Raw genomic sequence first — 21,515 nt, forward strand, 5'->3', positions numbered from 1 at the left:
TATGAGGGATACGATTTGAAGGGAAAAAAGAATATCTGAAACATATGGAACACTTTAATTGGTAACACTAACAATATATTTTTTTAAATTAAAGATAATATGGTATAACAGGCCTCCAAGGAGGCAAGAGCATAGATAATATACAACAAAAAAGAACTACACCCCCGCCTATAAAAGCCCACACCTCATAATGGAATGGTATTCCCATAACAGAATCTCAAAAGTAAAACGCCTTGCGTGGTCAACTCATCAGCCAACTCATTGACCACTCTAGGCTGTCATTGAAAAGGGCAATGCAGGCTAGAGGCAAGATGAGGAATGCATCCAACTAAATGTGCAAATCTCCAAGGTTTCCTGAGTATGAATGTATGATCAACCATACAAGTAACAACATTTACATGATCTCCTTACAAAAATGCATGAAACGAAATACCTGAAACAACCAGAACCATGACAAAATGAAGTAATAGGATTAGAGATGAACTTACTAGAATTCCATGAACTTAGCACCTATGTCCTAGAAAAACCAATAAGCATTGTTATACACTACAGAATGAAGAAACAACACTAAACCTATGTTTCCTATCAGGAAAAACATAAAAAAGTTAAAACTCATGGATCATGTTAAAGAAAAGAAAATTAAAATCGTATGCAACTACTAACCAATTTGAACATTAACTGCAGCACTGCAACCTCTCCTCGCCAGTGCAAAAGCCACCAGAACCACCAAACCATAGATCAGATGTAATGCAGTTTCACAAAAAATAATGAGGGCAAACAGAACAAAGGTTTCTAATCATAATTTCCCGAATATAAACTATGATTATTCACCTTAAGAATCTTTTTTTTTTTTTTTTTTTGTTACTTGTAGGAGGGTGTACCAATAAAAATTAAAATATTCCATATTACAGAAACTGAACCTCTATTTCTACACATACATGCACGCACACAATGCAGGAACATGTACATGCAAAAATGCATGAGAGCTCTGATAGGCAAGGAAGAAATGGACCATTCAACTTCAGGTTGTAAAATTCTTCTGATTAATTCCTCCAAGTCTGAAGACAGTTCAGGAGCCCAATTTTATAGTTAAGAGCATGCGAAGTAGTTTCAAGGGTTTCACAATAAGCTGCCTAAAAAACAAACCAGGGTACCTTCTTTTGGTTGCCTTCTAAGCATGTAAAGCACTGATTGGTTGCGTCATAGCCCTGGATGAAACCCTGAATGAAAAATAGAATTAGACTCCAGGACCCAAGTGATTTTGATAAATGAAAAAAATGTAGACAACAAAAAAAATGCAATATCCAAGTATCCACTAAATATTAGAAAGATGAAATCCAATGTAAGATGGAAGCGATCTGAAAGCAAAAGATTCTGTCGAGTCTATCTTTTCGAAAAGCCATAGGAACACTTTTCACAACCTTATTAAGTTTAATTTAGTAACTAGCATTGGTGTGAATTTTCTAATGCACTAAAGCCTGCAAAAGGTTGCAGCACACTGTTTTCAAACTTCAGACTAAAATTTCAAGGGGGGAATAAATGTGATAAATCTTCTCAAAGCCCATCATTAAGAATCATTACAAGAGATGTAAACGCCTTTGGCGAGTTGTCTTACAATAGAAACAGAACCCATCCCACTGAAAGAACCACCATGTAGGAAGGTCTTCAGACCAAACATCATCTTCTTCGCATTTCATCCATGCCAATAACACTGTGTCGATCCTCTTAGGCAATCACAGAGAGATAAAAAGACAGAGAAATGCCCAATGATTAGAGAGCTAAAAATAAATTGAGATCATAATGCACATGTATCTAGCTCAATAGCATTTCTGGGGTCATAAATCAGTATCTTTGGTCACTTGCCTGTGATGAATGAATGCCTCAATGCTTGAGATACTGTCATTCTCTTCTCTGGATCTAAGACAAATATTTTTTCTAGAAGATCTTAGAAATTCGCCAACATCTTCGGATCCTCACCAGGGGAGCTTGTAATTAAGGAACCAATGTCTTTTTGCTTAATATTGAGAAGCAGCTTCTTCACAGTCCACAGACATAGTTTACAACGCTAAATTAAAATGAGGGCAATGATCCTTCCCCTTTTTTTCTTTTTCTTTTTTTTGGGGGGGGGGGGGTGAAGAGGGTGGTTGCACTGTTGCAGTAGTAGGAAAAACAATAGGAACAGTCACTGAAACATAATTACTACAGATTTCATTGACAAGTAACTTCTCACCTTCTTTGTAACAGGATCTTCTTCAGTAGCATGAAAATTCAAATCCTGGTCAAAATGCTGATTGGTAAATCCACCCTGTAGAAAAAGCAAGAGATGTTGAAATCAGCACTAGCAATAAAAATCACAATCATAACATAGTATTTCCATTCAATAACCTAAAATAATAAGCTAAAGATATTGAGGACCATGGAAACAAAGCTGCAAAAAATAAAGGGTTTAAACACCCCTCGTGAGGGATGCAGGGAATCTGAAGAAAACAAAAATCAAATTTCAACCTTGCGGAGAATCTTCTTTAGAAAAGATCCCTTCAACTCCATGTGGAGACACAACATGTCATTGTTTGATGGGCCTGGAAAAAGGACTTTCCCCAAATAAAGGTCATATAAACAGCAACCAACAGACCATATATCCATGGGATGATCATATGTCAAGCCAAGAACTGCAGCAGGAAAAGAAAATTTACATATTTTACGGACAGAAACCAATAAAAAAAAAACAATATCTCAACAAACACATAACCCCCCCCCCAAAAAAAAAAAAAATAAATAAATAAAAAATCAAGGGATATGAAACAAAGAACTTACTTATTTCAGGAGCTCGGTAAAAGCGGCGCACGAGATATGGTGTGATCTCATTTTTTCCGGCAAACATGGCATTACCAAAATCACAAAGCTTCAACACATTTTTTGTCTCATTTACCTGAACGGGACAACATACATATGTTAGAAAGTCATAAAAGAAACCACCCCAGTAATGGAAGAATAATTTAAACTCACCAGCATATTATCTGGCTTTATGTCAGAATGCCGGACTCCACAGTTCCGCAGATGCTTTAATGCAATAAAAAGCTGTTTGGCATATTCTCTTACAGTTCCCAGATTAAGGCCAATATTACAACCAAACTTCTTTAGTACCTCATGAAGATTCATATGAAGAGATTCAAAAACCAAACAGCGATGATTTCGGTACTTGAAACTTGAGAAAAATCGAACACAATGGCATCTATTCTCAGGATCTGCACCAGCTAATTTCTTCAATATTATCAGCTCTTCTAAACCTGCCTTGTACCTGTGCATTGAAATACAGTCAACAGTAACTTGCACTATCCAGTTAAAATCAATATTTAGCTAGAACTAATGCAATCTGAGGGCAAAAAGAGTAACATCAACTCACATAATGTCATTATTGCGTATGATTTTTATAGCCACCTCATCAGGATCACCTTTCCCAGCCTTGAGGTCCTTTGCTCGAACTATTGTTGAAAAAACACCTTTCCCATGGGCTGCAGTAACTTCATACCTACTGTCAAGTATTTCTCCAAATAGATAGCCTGCACAGAGAATATGTGAATACCATGAAGAGAAGATAAAAAAGTACAATTCCTGCAAAAGATAGGTCAACCCAAAATCCAGTTGATACCAAAGAGACACAATAGTTCTTTTGCTTGCATATGATAAAAGAAAACAAAGAAAGGTTTGATGAAGGACTTACGGTAATAACCCTCTGCATCGTCCCATAGTACTAAAACTCATTTCGTTTCAGTGTTTCGGTCAGACCGAAATTTCGTCGAAATATGGTTTTTTTTTTTTTGTGGGTGTAAAATGCCAAAATGACCGAGATTTCCGAAATTTCCGAAATATTCGAAATACTGCATTTTTCAATTCGATGTTGCATTTCGTTTAGACTCGACCCAGATACTCGAAATTCTCGAAATCTCGACCGAGACGAAACGAGTTTTAGTACTATGCATCGTCCCAGTTGTCATGAAGACCACTTCTTTCAAGATGCAAACCATCTCCTTTTCCCAGCAAAAAATTACTAAGCATGAGGATAACTGTTCAAGACAAAATCAGTAAAGAATTGAAGTCATTTGGGAGGGGTGGGGGAGAGAGAGAGAGAGAGAGAGAGAGAGAGAGAGCAACCATTGTATATGATAAATGAAGTATAATACAAGTGGGAGTAAAATAACTCCACTACCACATTATTATGCATTTTATAGCAAAAACCAAAAAAATGACAACCCACCCAGGGATAAATAACAAGAAATTTTATAAAGCAAAGCAGAATAAACCTAAAAAATTAATATAAAAAAGATAAAAAAACAAAGGAATAGCAATTCCAAAGACATCTCAGTCCTAGATATTCCATTTTCTGTTCAGTAAATCATTGCAGCTTAACCAACCCACACCCTTGTAAGGATTAGAAGACGTAATTTTGCAAGAGTCAACAGGGGAAAAAAGAGCAGAGTGGTCAATTTCCGGACATTGCAGATCATTTTTTCTTTAAGGCAGTACACATGGCTTTTCCATAGGTCCGACAGACTACGTCAGGTCAAAGAGGTTTTCTTATAGGACAACTGAACTAGATACCTGATTGAGTTTACTTTTGATCTACAAAATCACTGTACTATAATACCCAGCTTTTTTTTTATTTAAATAAGTTGTAATATCAAGCAACTTTTTAGAAGTTTAGCATAAGTACGCAATTCCCTTTAAAATTAGCATAGTATGTTCATTTGCAATCAAATTTAGGTTTCGTCAAGTTTAATTTGCTCGATGCGATAGTGTCGGGCTGTTTAATGGTTCAGATGTTAATTTGGAATCAGATTTAAGTTTCATCCACTTTAATTTGCTATTCATATTAAAGTGCTGGGTTGTCTAAGTGTTAACTGCTGTATTTGACTCCAAAATCCAGAGTTGCACTCATTTTTTTAACACGATAAAACTCCTAAACTAGGCAACTCCCTAAGATTTGTTCCTCTTCTCTTATCTCTTTCTCTGCATCTTTGTTCTTCTCATCAGGTTCATAAGAGTGAGGAGACTCAGAGATTCAGAGATGAGTGATGGTCGTGTTGGGATTGTGGAGAGAGCACTGAGCAGCTTAGGGAAGGGGTTTGATATAACCTCTGATTTCAGATTGAAGTTCTGTAAAGGAAAAGAAAGGTTAGTTTTGATCAATGAAGAAGAGAAAAGAGACCTCACTATTCCAGGATTTGGAGTCCTTAAAGATGTTTCTGTCGATATCAAATGCGATAAAGGCGATTGGAGCCGGTGCCAATATGATGTTCTCGGATTCAACCAGCCACCAGGTAATGGGCCTTTTCTGATTTCTCCCTTATTTCTCACTTAGAGCTGAAAGATTTAAGCTTTCTTCCTTATAGTTCCTGAATCAATTTCCCCAATGATTCATAGATGAATGGAGATTCTTCATTCCCATGAGAACAATTATATAATTGTGATTGGCCCTTTGAGCTTGCAACCAGGTTTTTCCACCCATCCGGTCAATGTCAATCCTTCTACCCATCAAAACTCGATCCAATCATCCGAAGAACCATACCTGTTCAGATCTGGGGTTGCCTTCAAGAAACCCTGCAGAGAAAATTAATAGACACATTAATGGACAAATTCAATCCGTATGAGAAGAAAGGAAAGTTAAGAAATCAAGAAATGAGATGATAACCCCTGGTTGAGTTTCCAACCATGCATCCTGGATAATAGAAAATAGAATCTCATAAGAACTAAAGGATGATCATGCTAGTTCTAAATATAAGAGCATCATAAGTTATCAGCAAGCCACTCTTGTTTGACACATCATTGGGTTTTAGGGTCTCTGAAATTTACTTATGGTTACTCAGTTATGAAGAGTATCCTTTCCCTTTTAAGCTACCAAAACACCCTGAACTGGATCAGTGTCAAATGTGGGAGTTCTGTCCATTACGTTTTGCAGTCTTATGAGTGGGATATGAATATTGAACTTGTTTTTTTTATTTTATTGTTGAGAAATCATCAGAAATGCCTCATATTGCATTTTAAGGCATTTTAAAGAGGAGAGAAAAAGGGGGGGGGGGGTAGGGTGACAAATCAAAGCTATTACAGTTTTAGTCATTCCATTCCATGAATTCTCACCCAAATTTCACTACCAGATGAAATCTTCTGTCCAAAAGTTTATATCTATTTTTTGTTACATGAACAATTCACCCAAGTTTCACCTACCAGAAGAAATCTTCTGTCCGAAAGTGTATTTCTATTTTGTGTTACATGAACAATTAAAAAGCCATACTCCTTTCAAGTACTCTTTCTTGATTCCTATTCCTCAATCTGTTCCCTGCATCTGCACATTAGTCATAAAATATCTTGGATGTTCAAAAGCAAGTTACTCCCCAGCCTTAACTTATCATTCCATATTCTGCATCCGGCTCTTATGTTATTCCTGGCTACTGATCTCTGGGATGCCTTTTTTTGGAACATTTTTCTGTCAGACATGGTCTGTTTGAATACCACTCATACCATAAGATTGGATCTTTATGTAATCTGTTCATTGTGTAGGATGAAGGACAAACCATTCTATGAAAATCTTGCAATCATATTGGAGACTGTACTACCTGGGCCTCCAGATATTCAGAAAGACAATCAGGAATTTGAATGTGGAATTTGTTTTGCTCAGTATCTTCTGGTTATTCAGTAGGAAATACCTGCTTTCATATTTTTCATTCTAATTCGATCATAGAATTTATCATTGTGTTTCTAGCAAAGATGATGATGACCTTGGAGTTAAGAGCGGAAGTGGTCCTTATACGTGTAATAATGCAATTGAAGCCGAGCTTTCCATAGAGCATATGTCTTGGGGATTGGTTGTGTTCCATCACAACAACAGGCAGTATGTTGAATTCGTTTTCAGATTTGGTTTTGCTTTTGTTTCAAGCATCTCTTAAGATTTTTGCATTATTTCTACAAAGGGTACATTAGCTTTCCTCTTCAATCATTGATTTTTTTTTTCCTTGTACTGTAGATCATTCAATGTTCTATTTGGAAGCTGCCCATACTGTTCAGAACCAGTTGCGTCAAAGTCAATGCTAAAGAGTAATAGTGCCTTTATTCGACTCTTGTTCTCCATTACATTTGTGTTGGAAGGGGAGAGCAACTCCTTAGGCATGTGGAGTCATTCACATCATTAGAAAGTGCATCCTTTCTGAAGTATCAGTGGCTAGGTTCAAGGAAGGCAGGCTGGTTGAAGTTAAGCCAACCAGCCTGGCTAATTGAACTGATTAGCCAGGTTCAAGGAAGGCAGGCTGGTTGAAGTTAAGCCAATCAACCTGGCTAATCAGCTATTATCATTTTGTTAGCTTAGGGCAGTTGTAAGCCTGAACTGATTGGGCTCCCTTGCTTGACTGCCAAACTTCATCTCCAGTCTGTTTTAGAAACAATGATTTAAGAGTTTCCAGTTAAGTTTGCACATTTTAGAATCAAATGAATTAGCGGTATCTTTGGATCGGGTGATTTGATTTAGGTGGCTGGATTCCAAAGTTGTCAAGGAGTCGCCTAGGCATCTAGGCGACCGACTGCCTTCTTGGGTCCAAGGCTACTAAAGAGCGTACCCAGTGCACGAGGCTCCCACCACTGTGGGGTCTGGGGAGGGTCATAATGTACGCAGCCTTAATTGGTGCAAGAAAGGCTGCCACCTTATCAATTTTAATTTTTTTGACACTTTATGAGTTTACGTTGATTTATATTTATTGCTTTTGATGAATATACTTATATCATATGGCTTGTTTATTATATGTTGATTTTTTCATATTAGGTCATCAATAGCATAATTATATCATGTTGCATTAATATGGCTTCTATGTTGCATATAAGCGTAATTATATAAAATTATCGTCGGTACCACATAAACTGCACACTGCGGGCACCTTATTATCTAGGCACCTAGGTGCCCCTCGATCACCTTGTATCGCCTAGTCGCCTTGACAATTATGCTGGATTCCAAATAACCCAAAACCAAATCCCTTGTTTGGATGCCTAATTAATGGTAAGATTTGAAATCATTCAATTCAAGCACACATTTGATCCCTGGATTTGGTGAGATTCCAAATCATGCACCGACCCTAGAGATTTCAAATTTCACTTATGGGCCTTGTTCAAGATTTGACCCTCTCGACTTCCTTGACAAGGAAAGGTGAATGATTGAGCAAGAGATAACCAGACAAGTAGAATTGATGATGGCTGTGTTATCTGAATCGACAATGACAAATGTCTCTCTCTCTCTCTCTCTCTAGGTTTTAGAATGCAGAATCAGAGACGGAATAGGACAGTGATGATATCCGGATCGGAATCAGTCCAAAGATCCAAAAACAGGGAAATTTCTAGGGTTTTGAGTGTGAATCGGCCGTGTCGGATCGGTCATGACCGATTCAACGATCCGATTCCCGATTTTTAAAACCATGCTCTCTGAACGGTAGTGGAATCAATGATCTTGCAGGGACCAACAAATTTAACGGGACCGAGTAAGAAAGTCCCTTTTGCTATGAAAAGCTTCACAGAACCTGAAGATCCACATGCTGCTTTCCATGCCGCCGTGAAGGCCTGCTTAAGTTAGAACGAAATTTAGGGTTAAAGATCTCTAAAACTTATCAAGATAAAGAAGAAGAAGAATAAATTATTTATAGAGGAAAAAAGAATAGGAATTAAGCATAATTACTTTGGTACCGTCGTTTCGTCCATCGCCATTAGCGCACTAGCTCTTGACGTTGAAAGTGGCAAAGCCCTGCTTCATCGCTGCAACTCCTTTTTGTCCACCAGTTTTTCTTCCTCCTCCTGTGCCCGCTCTTCATCCGGTAACAATCCAGGTGAAGGAAGTGAAGCAAAGCAAGAAGATGGGATTGCAGAGGGTGGGTACAGGTGAGTTTCCAGGAGGAGGAAGAAGATGAAGAAAAAGAAGCATAGTCAATCGTGTGAAGTTCAGGCTGCCCTATGGGCAAAATAGTAAGCTCACACCCCATTAGGGGTATATTTGTCATTTTAAGGCATCAATGACCAACACGTCAGCAACTAACGGGAATGATCTAACGGACTGGGGTTGAGTATAACAAGTAACCTAATCTCAGGGGGTCACAGTATATATTTTAGAAACATAGGGGATCGTACTGTATTTAGGGCAAACCTCAGGGGGTCGCCGTGTAATTTACCCAAATAAAAAAACCAATCCTTGCCTAGGGAGTCCGCCGAATCAGTAGTGGAAGTTGGAAACCCAAGAATGATGCAGTTGACGCTGCCGTCTACCCCCCTGGTTTCTCTAAAATGTCAAATATTGCCAAGGAATCTCTTACCCATGACCTCCAGCCTAAAACATTGTTAGAATCAACCTAGCTTACCACATTAATAGAATTAAGCTTCTTCATTATATTAGCTAAATAGATGTTAATCATTGTTATACGGACACAGCTCCAGCCTTATATTGGTCACGTGTGCAAACCAAAAACGGTCAATGAAAAATATTTATATAGAGGAGGTGGCATCAGAGATACGTGCCAGCTGTAGTTTCGTACGACTCATGTGCTTAAGCTGAATAATCACCACGCACAATTTTACATACATCTTCCAGGCCAACTAAGGATTTTAAACTCAAATCGGTTCTAAAAACCCAATCAAGTTTCACACATAAAAAGAAATGCATAAAGATTAGATTAAATGCTTCACGTCAAAATAGCGCAAATTAGAATGTGCACTGCAAGAGAATGACTAAAGAATAAAGAAGAGAAAAGAGGAAGAAGGAAGATATTCAATTGTGGCGGCGATAAAAAAACCTGGTTGTCCCACCCACCAAGATGAACTTACAGGGACATGGGAGTCTCCGGCACTTCTCTTGGGATCAGTAGCAAGAAAACAATGTAGACAAGTATGAAAGTATAAATAAATTCAGCTGCCAAACCCATACCTTCTCTGTAGCCATCGGCAATCTCGTTCGTCCCACTACCATACTGCACATAGTAAGACTTTTGGAAGGCCTTTACTAGCCCTACCCCACACATTGCACCCAAGCATTTTGACACCATGTACATCACAGCACGGATTAGTGACACTTTATGGGCTAAGAAAAGCCCAAACGTCACTGCTGGGTTATTATTCTCTCCTGTACACACACACAACTGTTTAGAGGGAAAAAAGAGAGAGACGAGAGTTATTAATCATTACTTGAAAAAAAATCCTTTCTCTTCAACGACTATCTTTCTTTTTTTAATATAAGAAAGAATGGATCCAGAGAATAACCTAAGCATAGCAATTGAAACAAAAACAATATAAGGAAAACAAAAGGGTAATTTGTAGAACAAAGTGAAGCAAGGCATTGAAATTGAACAACAATAACCCATGAAAATGCCAACAGATAATAGTGGGCCTCACTGTATTGGACTAGGAGTTTTATCGAGGTTTTGCCCGATGGAGCATCTTGCCCCTCTGTTGTTGTTGTATCATAAGTTTCTTCTCTTTCCTAAAAGAATAAGGTTATCATTCACCCACAGTTAATTAAGAGGAGCAAAAGTTCTCAATTAGAATGTTTTTCCATGGGGGTTAACAAGAGAATTGAGAAGAATGCTTTCTATATCGCTTCTAATAAAACTCTATTTTCCAAGTAAAACAGGTGAACTTACGGGGACATGGGAGTCTCTGGCACTTTTCTTGGGATCTGTAGCAGAGAAAACATTGTAGACAAGGACAAAGGTACCAATAATTTCAGCTGCCAAACCCACACCTTTGTTGTTGCCATCGGCAATCTCGTTCGCCCCACCACCATACTGCATATAGTAAGACTTTTGGAAGGCCTTCACTAGCCCTACACCACACATTGCACCCAAGCATTGTGCAACCATGTACATCACAGCACGGATTAGTGACACTTTACGGGCTAAGAAAAGCTCAAACGTCACTGCTGGGTCAATATGCCCTCCTGTACACACACACACACAATTGTTTATAATCATATTGTAAACAACAGAAAACAGAGAAAGAAGGAAAAAAATGGATTACCCACCAGAGATACCGGCGGTGCAGTAAACGAGGATGAAGATCATGAAACAAAACCAGAGATGGATTGTTCTTGGCCGCGGCAATAGTAGTACAGGCGCCTCCCATTTGGGAAGGGGTATTTAAGCAATAAAATGGCGTTGTGAGAACAAAAGGCTCCGCAGAGGTGGATTGTTCTTGGCGGCTCTGCAGTTGGCTTCTGCAACTACAAAGCATAGATGATTTCAACGACGGCATAGAAAACAAATTCTGACAAATATGGAACTGGTCCTTAATATGCTTGCTTCTGGAGCTCAATGAAGATAAAGGAGAGAAAAGAGGAAGAAGGAAATGCGAACAGAGTAGATTACGATCTGCACTTCAAAATAGCACAAATTAGAACGACTAAAAAATAAGGAAGAGAAAAGAGGAAGAAGGAAGAAATTCAATTGAGGCGGAGATCAAAAAACCCGGTTGTCCCAAGAACTGGCAACAAGGTAATTTCCCTCAGGACTGAAACAAGAACTTTGAACTCTGCGCCATAGAAAAGAACAGAGATTATAAAATGGCAAGCAAATAAACATTGAAAAATCCATTGTGATGGCTGCTATAGTAAGGGAGGGATTGAGGGTAGAAGAAGATGCATAGGGCCGGCCTATTTTCCTGAATCAATTTCTTCTAGCTTTGCTTCTGATGTTTTCGAAATTGAGCAGAACTTCTTTCTTCTTCTGTGGTTGAGTTAACATGGTCTCAGGAATAGGAGGAGGGCTGTCGTTGATGGTTGAGAAGAACTACCTCCTCAGCTTCGAAGAAGAAGTTGAGGTGACATTGATGATGGAAGCAGAAAAAGGGTTTGGTCTTCTGCAATTCGGAGGGGAGAGCAGATTGCGGTGAGTATAGAGGGGAGCGAATCTTAACAGAGTTCGTCTCATGACTCTTAAGGATTTTTTCCGGTCAGGGTTTTAGCAGTTCAGAATTTGAAGGTAAGGCTTCTTCCTCCTCATCCTCAACGGCTGCTTCTTCTTCCACGTCCGCTACCTCCCTTATGTTTTTTTTTTCAATTCCTAACATTGAGATCCGAAAAACAATGCTGATCTTAAATCCATAAAAGTTCACCTTCAGCTTGAACGGAATACAGCCATCAAATATCACTCCCAAAGTTCCTCCTCTGCTCCTGCCTAGTTCAAATTCCAACTGAAAACACCATCACCCATCTCTCTCTCTCCCTCTCTCACTCATGTTGTTTATGACTAATGAACCATGACAGAAAAATGGGTAATAAGTCCAGCAATACACCTTATCTGGGAAAGTCAGTGTTTCTCTCACAAAATCATCCGGTACCTTTCAATTCTGAAGAGCTTAGATGGAACCTTCCTCAGCCACTTTCCTGCAGATGTTTCATCCTTGGCTCAGCTACCTCATCAGTTAGATTAATCATCCTACATCAAAGCAAAAGGAAAGTAAATATATAAGAGGAATGAGAGATTCCTTGTTCTTTTGTGAAAGGATGTCAGAATCACTTTTATGTCTTGTTTGTAATTCAGATTCTTGTTCCATTTGGCCAAGCAAACACGAAGTCCAACAGAAAAAGATAATGTGCACATATGAAGGTTCAACCCAGTTACTTGATTCACAATACGATCTACCTGACTTCAAGCTCGGAGATTTTCACAAGCAATAACTGCTCCCTTTCAGACACAGTTGTGTCGACCTGTCAATTGACAAAATATAGAACAATTTACACTTAACTTGCGGTCAAATGAGACATACATAAAGAGAACTATAACACAGTATTAATATCAGAAAGAAAGAATTGAACAGTTACATCATGCTTCAGAGCTTAATAGAGAGCATTGGAAAATAACATTTCACATAGAGATGTTATTGAGACCTAGTAGAATAGGCAAACATATGGCATTCAATTCTTTTAATAAGAAAAAGAATATTGACTAAACCAGTGATCGGCTGTTGCTTTAAAGTACTTGTGAGTTTATTAAAGAAGAGAAACAGGCTGATAACAACAATTTTTCTGACAGAAATAACAACGAAATCTCGGATCATAACCAAAATAATAATAATATAAAAACTCATTCTTGCCTAGGAAGTCCACCGAATCATTAGTGGAAGTTGGGAAACCCAAGAATGATGCTGCAGTTGACGCAGCCGTCTACCCCCCTGGTTTCTCTAAAATGTCAAATATTGTCAAGGAATCTCTTACCCATGACCTCCAACCTAAAACATTGTTAGAATCAACCTAGCTTACCACATGAATAGAATTAAGCTTCTTCATTATATCAGCTAAATAGATGTTAATCATTGTTATACGGATACAGCTCCAGCCTTATATTGGTCACATGTGCAAACCAAAAAAAGTCAATGGAAAATATTTATATAGAGGAGGTGGCATCAGAGATACGTGCCAGCTGTAATTTTGTATGACTCATGTGCATAAGCTGAATAATCACCACGTACAATTTTACATACATCTTGCAAGGCCAATTAAGAATTTTAAACTCAAATCGGTTCTAAAAACCCTATCAAGTTTCACACATAAAAAGAAATGCATAAAGATTAGATTAAATGCTTCACTTCAAAATAGTGCAAATTAGAATGTGCACTGCGAAGGAATGACTAAAAAATCAAGAAGAGAAAAGAGGAAGAAGGAAGAAATTCAATTATGGCTGCGATAAAAAAAAACCTGGTTGACCCACCCACCAAGATGAACTTACACGGACATGGGAGTCTCTGGCACTTCTCTTGGGATCAGTAGCAAAGAAAACAGTGTAGACAAGGATGAAAGTATCAATAAATTCAGCTGTCAAACCCACACCTTTGCTGTAGCCATCGGAGATCTCGTTCGCCCCACCACCATTTCAGCTGCCAAGCCCAAACGTCACTGCTGAGTCAATATGCCCTCCTGTACACACACACACACATACACAATTGTTTAAAATCAAATTGTAAAGACCAGAAAACGGAGAAAGAAGCAAAAAAAAATGGAATACCCACCGCGGTGCAGTAAACGAGGATGAGGATCATGAAACAAAACCAGAGGATTGTTCATGGCGGCAGCAATGGTAGTATAGGCGCCTTCCAAATGGGGAGGGGTATTTAGGTAATAAAGAGCCATTGTGAGAACAAAAGGTTCCGCAGAGGTGGATTGTTCTTAGCGGCTCTGGAGTTGGCTTCTGCAACTGCAAAGCATAGATGATTTCAACAATGGCATAGAAAACAGATTCTGATGAATACGGAACCGGTCCTTAATATGCTTGCTTCTGGAGCTCAATGAAGATAAAGGAGAGAAAAGAGGAAGAAGGAAATGTGAACAGAGTAGATTATGATCTTCACTTCAAAATAGCACAAATTAAAATGACTAAAAAATTTGGAAGAGAAAAAGAGGAAGAAGGAAGAAATTCAATTGAGGCGGCGATCAAAAAACCCGGTTGTCCCAAGAAGTAGCGACAAGGTAATCTCCCTTGGGAATGAAACAAGAATTTTGAACTCTGCACCATACAAAAGAACAGAGATTATAATTGCAAGCAATTACACATAGAAGAAGCCACTGTGAATGCTGCTATAGTAAGGGAGGGATTGGGGGTAGAAGAAGATGCATAGGACAGGCCTATTTTCCTGAATCAATTTCTTCTACCTTCGGTTCTGATGTTTTCGAAATTGAGCGGAACTTTTTTCTTCTTCTGTGGTTGGGTTAATGAAGGAGGGATTTCGTTGATGGATGAGAAGAACCAACCCCCTCAGCTTCGAAAAAGGAGTTGAGGTGACATTGATGATGGAAGCAGAGAAAGGGTTTGGTCTTCTGCAATTCGGAGGGGATAGCAGATTGCGGCGAGTATAGAGGGGAGCAAATCTTAACTGATTTCATCTCATGACTCTAAGGATTTTCTCTGGTCAGGGTTTTAGCAGTTCAGAATTTGAAGACAAGGCTTCTTCCTCCTCCTCATCCTCAACGGCTTCTTCTTCTTCCACGTCCGCTACCTCCCTTATGTTTTTTTTTTTTCATCTCCTAACATTGAGATCCAAAAAACAGTGCTGATCTTAAATCCATAAAAGTTCACCTTCAGCTTGAACAGAATACAGCCATCAAATAATATTCCCAAAGTTCCTCCTTTGCTCCTGCCCAGTTCAAATTCCAATTGAAAACACCATCACCCATCTCTCTCTCTCCCTCTCTCACTCATGTTGTTTATGACTGATGAACCATAATAGAAAAATGGGTATGAGTCCAGCAATATACTTTATCTGGGGAAGTCAGTGTTTCTCCCCCCCCCCCCCCTTCCTTCTTACGTTATTTGTTTATGACTGAATCAATATAGCAAAATTGGTATTCAATCAAATTATTTCAACTTAAAATACACTTTATCTAGGAAAGTCAGTGTTTCTATCACAAAATCATGCGGTACCTTTCAATTCAGAAGTGCTCAAACGGAACCTTCCTCAGCCACATACCCCCAAATGTTTCAACCTTGCCTCAGCTACTTCATCAGTTAGATTAATCATCCTACATCAAAGGAAAAGGGAAGTAAATATATAAGAGGAAAGAGAGATTCCTTTTTCTTTTGTGAAAGGACGTCAGAATCACTCTTATGTCTTGTTTGTAATTCAGATTCTTGTTCCATTTGGCCAAGCAAACACGAAGTCCAACACACAGAGATAATGTGCACATATGAAAGTTCAACCCAGTAACTTGATTCGCAATATGATCTACCTGACTTCAAGCTCGGAGATTTTCACAACCAATAACTGCTCCCTTTCAGACGCAGTTGTGTCGACCTGTCAATTGACAAAATATAGAACAATTTACACTTAACTTGCCGTCAAATGAGACATACATAAAGAGAACTATAACACAGAATTAATATCAGAAAGAAAGAACTGAACAGTTACATCATGCTTCAGAGCTTATAGAGAGCATTGGAAAATAACATTTCACGTAGAGATGCTATTGAGACCAGGTAGAATAGGCAAACAGATGGCATACAATACTTTTAAAAAGAAAAAGAATACTGAGAAAACCAGTGATCGGCTGTTGCTTTAAAGTACTAGTGAGTTTATTACAGAAGAGAAACAGGCTGATAACAGCAATTTTTCTGATTGGAATAACGATGAAAACTCGGATCATAACCAAAATAATAATAATAAAAAAATCGTCCTTGCCTAGGGAGTCCACCGAATCAATAGTGGAAGTTGGGAAACCCAAGAATGATGCAGTTTATGCAGCCATCTACCCCCTGGTTTCTCTAAAATGTCAAATATTGTCAAGGAATCTCTTACACATGACCTCCAGCCTAAAACATTGTTAGAATCAACCTAGCTTACCACATGAATAGAATTAAGCTTTTTCATTATATCAGCTAAATAGATGTTAATCATTATTATACGGACACAGCTCCAGCCTTATATTGGAAACATGTGCAAACCAAAAACGGTCAATGGAAAATATTTCTATAGAGGAGGTGGCATCAGAGAGACGTGCCAGCTGTAGTTTCGTACGACTCATGTGCATAAGCCGAATAATCACCACGTGCAATTTTACGTACATCTTGCCAGGCCAACTAAGGATTTTAAACTCAAATCGGTTCTTAAAACCCTATCAAGTTTCACACATACAAAGAAATGCATAAAGATTAGATTACAAGCTTCACTTCAAAATAGCGCATATTAGAATGTGCACTGCGAAGGAATGACTAAAAAATCAAGAAGAGGAAAGAGGAAGAAGGAAGAAATTCAATTGTGGCGGCGATAGAAAAAAACCTGGTTGACCCACCCACCAAGGTGAACTTACAGGGACGTGGGAGTCTCTGGCACTTCTCTTGGGATCAGTAGCAGAGAAAACAGTGTAGACAAGGATGAAAGTATCAATAAATTCGGCTGCCAAACCCACACCTTTGCTGTAGCCATCGGCGATCTCGTTCACCCCACCACCATACTGCACATAGTAAGACTTTTGGAAGGCCTTTACTAGCCCTACACCACACATTGCATCCAAGAATTGTGCCACCATGTACATCACAGCACGGATTAGTGACACTTTACGGGCTAAGAAAAGCCCAAACGTCACTTCTGGGTTATTATGCCCTCCTGTACACACACACAACTGTTTAGAGGGAAAAAAGAGAGAGATGAGAGTTATTAATCATTATTGAAAAAATTCCGTTCTCTTCAACGACTATCTTTCTTTTTTAAACATAAGAAAGAAGGGATACAGAGAATAACCTAAGCATAGCAATTGAAACAAAAACAAAATAAGAAAAATAAAATGAACCCAATAAAACAAAGTGAAGCGAGGCACTGAAATTGAACAAAAATTACCAATGAAAATGCCAACAGATAATAGTGGGCCTTGCTGTATTGGACTAGGACTTTTATCGAGGTTTTGCCTGATGGAACAACTATGTCCTAGAAAAACCAAAAAGCTTTGTCATACACCACAGAATGAAGAGACAACACTAAACCTATGTTTCCTATCAGGAAAAACATGAAAAAGTTAAAACTACTAGCCAACTCAAACATTAACTGCAACACTGCAACCTCTTATCGCCAGTGCAAAAGCCACTGGAACCACCAAACCATAGATCATATGTAATGCAGTTTCACAAAAAATAATGAGGGCAAACAGAACAAAGGTTTCTAATCATAATTAAGCCCCCCTCATTCTCTATTGATTCTGATCTTCTAACACTACTTTAACAGCTGCTGTTACCACTTTCCACACCCCTGCTCTGTTTCTGTTAGTTCCCATATCAACCCCGATCACACCCTGCTATTATTAGCCAGAGATATCTGTCCTGTTTTAACCACTGATAGGTTTGATCTAAAGGGTTACTCAACCCAAGTTTCAGGCTCAACAGCTCTGTAGTTTTGAGTAACAAAATATCCCCCATTCTGTTAATGAGCTTTCAATTTCCTTTATTTCTGTTTTAATCTTCTGATCATATATGCTGTTTCTGTGGCCTACCCAATTCCTGTAGTCAGTGTTTCTTGTTTCCGAATTAGCCTATTCTGTCCTTTTAGAGCCTTTGCAAATTCTGCCCTAATCTCAATTTAGGGTTGGGTTTCAGACCATGCACCAGGAGAATTATCCAAAATGAGCATTTTTCTTAGGTTCCAACTCATATTCCACAGATTTTGGTGAATCTTCTCTACATCATCTTCTCATTAAGAATTTGCTTATCCTCCATAAACAGGCTGGTGATCAGTAGTGAAATATCATATAAAAATAATTTCCATTCAATGAAACCAACAACAACCATTGGGGTTAGATAAGAATAAAACAGAAAGAAGGTAACCAAACCTTAAGTCTCTGTTTACTACCCTTGTCCCAAAAATTGAAAGCACCATCAGAACCTGATGTTGCAAAAGTATGGTGTACATGAATAAGGGATACCGACACAAGCTCTGAAAGTATATCAAGCAACAGATAAATCAAACCTCCTCATGAGTAAAAAGTTCAGAGGATATCTATGTGGGATATGATTTGAAGGGAAAAAAGAATATCTGAAACATATGGAACACTTTAATTGGTAACACTAACAATATATATTTTTTAATTAACATAAATTTTATAAAAAGAAAAATAATATGGTATAACAGGCCTCCAAGGAGGCAAGGGCACAGATAATATACAACAACAAAGAACTACACCCCCACCCCACAATAAAAGCCCACACCTCATAATGGAATGGTATTCCCATAATAGAATCTCAAAAGTAAAACGCCTTGCATGGTCAACTCATCAGCCATCTCATTGACCACTCTTGGCTGTCATTGAAAAGAGCAATGCAGGCTAGAGGCAAGATGAGGAATGCATCCAACTAAACGTGCAAATCTCCAAGGTTTCCTGAGTATGATCAACCACACAAGTAACAACATTTAGATGACCTCCTTATAAATATGCATGAAACGAAATACCTGAAACAACCTGAACCATGACAAAATGGAGTAATAGGATTAGAGATGAAGAACTTATTGGAATTCCAAGAACTTAGCACCTGTGTCCTAGAAAAACCAAAAAGCATTGTTATACACCACAGAATGAAGAGACAACACTGAACCTATGTTTCCTATCAGGAAAAACATGAAAAAGTTAAAACTCATGGATCATGTTAAAGAAAAGAAAATTAAAATCGGATGCAATTACTAACCAATTTGAACATTGACTGCAACATTGCAACCTCTCATCGCCAGTGCAAAAGCCTCCAAAACCACCAAACCATAGATCAGATGTAATGCAGTTTCACAAAAAATAATGAGGGCAAACAGAACAAAGGTTTCTAATCATAATTTAGCCACTACCAGAATATAAACTACGATTATTCACCTTAAGAATCTTTTTTTTTCTTTTTTTTTTTTGTTACTTGTAGGAGGGTGTACCAATAAAAATTAAAATATTCCATATTACACAAATTGAACCTCTATTTCTACACATACACGCACGCACACAATGCAGGAACATGTACTTGCAAACAGGCATTAGAGCTCTGATAGGCAAGGAAGAAATGGACCATTCAACTTCAGGTAGTAAAATTCTTCTGGTTAATTCCTCCAAGTCTGCAGACAGTTCAGGAGCCCAATTTTATAGTTAAGAGCATGCAAAGTAGTTTCAAGGGTTTCACAATAAGCTGACTAAAAAACAAACTAGGGTACCTTCTTTTGGTTGCCTTCTAAGCATGTAAAGCGCTGATTGGTTGCATCATAGCCCTGGATGAAACCCTGAATGAAAAATAGAATGAGACTCCAGGATCCAAGTGATTTGGATAAATGAAAAAAATGTAGACAACAAAATAATGCTGGTAGTAGGAAAAACAACAGAAACAGTTACTGAAACATAATCACTACAGATTTCATTGACAAGTAACTTCTCACCTTCTTTGTAAAAGGATCTTCTTCAGTAGCATGAAAATTCGAATCCTGGTCAAAATGCTGATTAGTAAATCCGCCCGGTAGAAAAAGCAAGAGATGTTGAAGTCAGCACAGGCAATAAAAATAAGAATCATAACATAGTATTTCCATTCACTAACCTAAAATAATAAGCTAAAGATATTGATGACCCTGGAAACAATGCTGCAAAAAATAAAGGGTTTGAACACACCTCGTGACGGTTGCAGGGAATCTGAAGAAAACAGATAAATGAAGTATAATACAAGTGGGAGTAAAATAACTCCACTGTATCTGATAAATGAAGTATAAAACAAGTGGGAGAAAAATAACTCCAACTCCACTACCACATTATTATGCATTTTATAGAAAAAACCAAAAAAATGACAACCCACCCAGGGATAAATAACAAGAAATTTTATAAAGACCCCACAAGAGCAAAGCGGAATAACCCAAAAAATTAAAATAAAAAAGATAAAACAACAAAGGAACAGACATTCCATAGACATCTCAGTCCTAGATATTCCATTTTCTGTTCAGTAAATCATTGCAGCATCACCAACCCACACCCTTGTGAGGATCAGAAGATGAAATTTTACAAGAGTCAAGAGGGAAAAAAAGGGCAGAGTGGTCAATTTCCGGACATTCCAGATCATTTTTTCTTTAAGGCAGTACACATGGCTTTTCCATAGGTCCAACAGACTACGTCAGGTCAAAGAGGTTTTCTTATAGGGCAATTGAACTAGATACTTGATTGAGTTAACTTTTTATCTACAAAATCACTGTACTAACATACCGAGCATTTTCTTTTTAAATAAGTTGCAATACCAAGCAACTTTTTAGAAGTTTAGCATAAGTACGCAATTCCCTTTTAAATTAGCATAGTATGTTCATTTGCAATCAAATTTGAAGTTTCATCAAGTTTAATTTGCACGATGTGATAGTGTCGGGTTGTTCAATGGTTCAGATGTTAATTTGAAATCAGATTTAAGTTTCGCCCACATCAATTTGTTATTCATAATAAAGTGCTGGGTTGTCTAAATGTTAACTGTTGTATTTGATTCCTAAATCCAGAGTTGCACTCATTTTTTTAACACGATAAAACTCCTAAACTAGGCAACTCCCTACGAGGTTTTTCGTGAAGATGTGATCACATTAAACCAACTATAGATAAAGTCCTAGAAGTCTCTAAATAAGGTTCACCAGTGAAACCTTTTTCAATCTCACAAAATTCAAATAAATAACAAATTTATAAGAAAAATAGAGGATAACATATAAAAGAAATATTCTGTCAATCGCGGGATTACAATACATCGCTATGGAAAGCATCCATGAATGCCAAAACACATTTCTCTAACCGCAATCGCAGGCCATCACTAAAAACCCATAACATACTGCTCATGTTGTGCATGTAAGAATTACAAGAAAAGGGAGAGAACATGGGATTATCAACGGGTCCAAAGTGGCCTCAGTTGAACATGCTATCTCAGGCAGGACAAACCATATACTTCATTTGGTTATTCAAATCAGTTTTCTATTATACAAGATTTTCCAGAAACCTAGTTCAGCTTTCTATTATCTACATTAAATGTTCAGCAAACAAAGAAAAAAAAAAC

General features: G+C 38.0%; 1 protein-coding gene and 1 pseudogene across 1 annotated transcript; both read right to left on the minus strand.

The window, feature by feature from the left end:
• Positions 1-1,855: 1,855 nt before the first annotated feature.
• Positions 1,856-21,515, minus strand: part of LOC122647248 — a 34,016-nt pseudogene continuing 14,356 nt past the window's right edge.
• On the minus strand, positions 10,626-11,086 carry LOC122647242 (aquaporin PIP2-2-like). Its single transcript, XM_043840688.1, has 2 exons — positions 11,036-11,086; positions 10,626-10,951 (listed from the first exon to the last, which is right to left on the minus strand). Exons 1-2 carry the CDS (start codon positions 11,073-11,075, stop codon positions 10,626-10,628), a joined length of 366 nt encoding a protein of 121 aa, XP_043696623.1. The 5' UTR covers positions 11,076-11,086.

This window comes from Telopea speciosissima, unplaced genomic scaffold (genome assembly GCF_018873765.1).
Source record: "Telopea speciosissima isolate NSW1024214 ecotype Mountain lineage unplaced genomic scaffold, Tspe_v1 Tspe_v1.0015, whole genome shotgun sequence".
NCBI lineage: Eukaryota > Viridiplantae > Streptophyta > Magnoliopsida > Proteales > Proteaceae > Telopea > Telopea speciosissima.

Excerpts from the sequence above, each read along its gene's own strand:
- LOC122647242 (XM_043840688.1), bottom strand. The coding sequence starts at position 11,075 with ATGATCTTCATCCTCGTTTACTGCACCGCCGGTATCTCTG. Across the intron at positions 10,952-11,035 it reads CTGCACCGCCGGTATCTCTG|GAGGGCATATTGACCCAGCA; the intron begins GTGGGTAATCCA and ends GTGTGTGTACAG.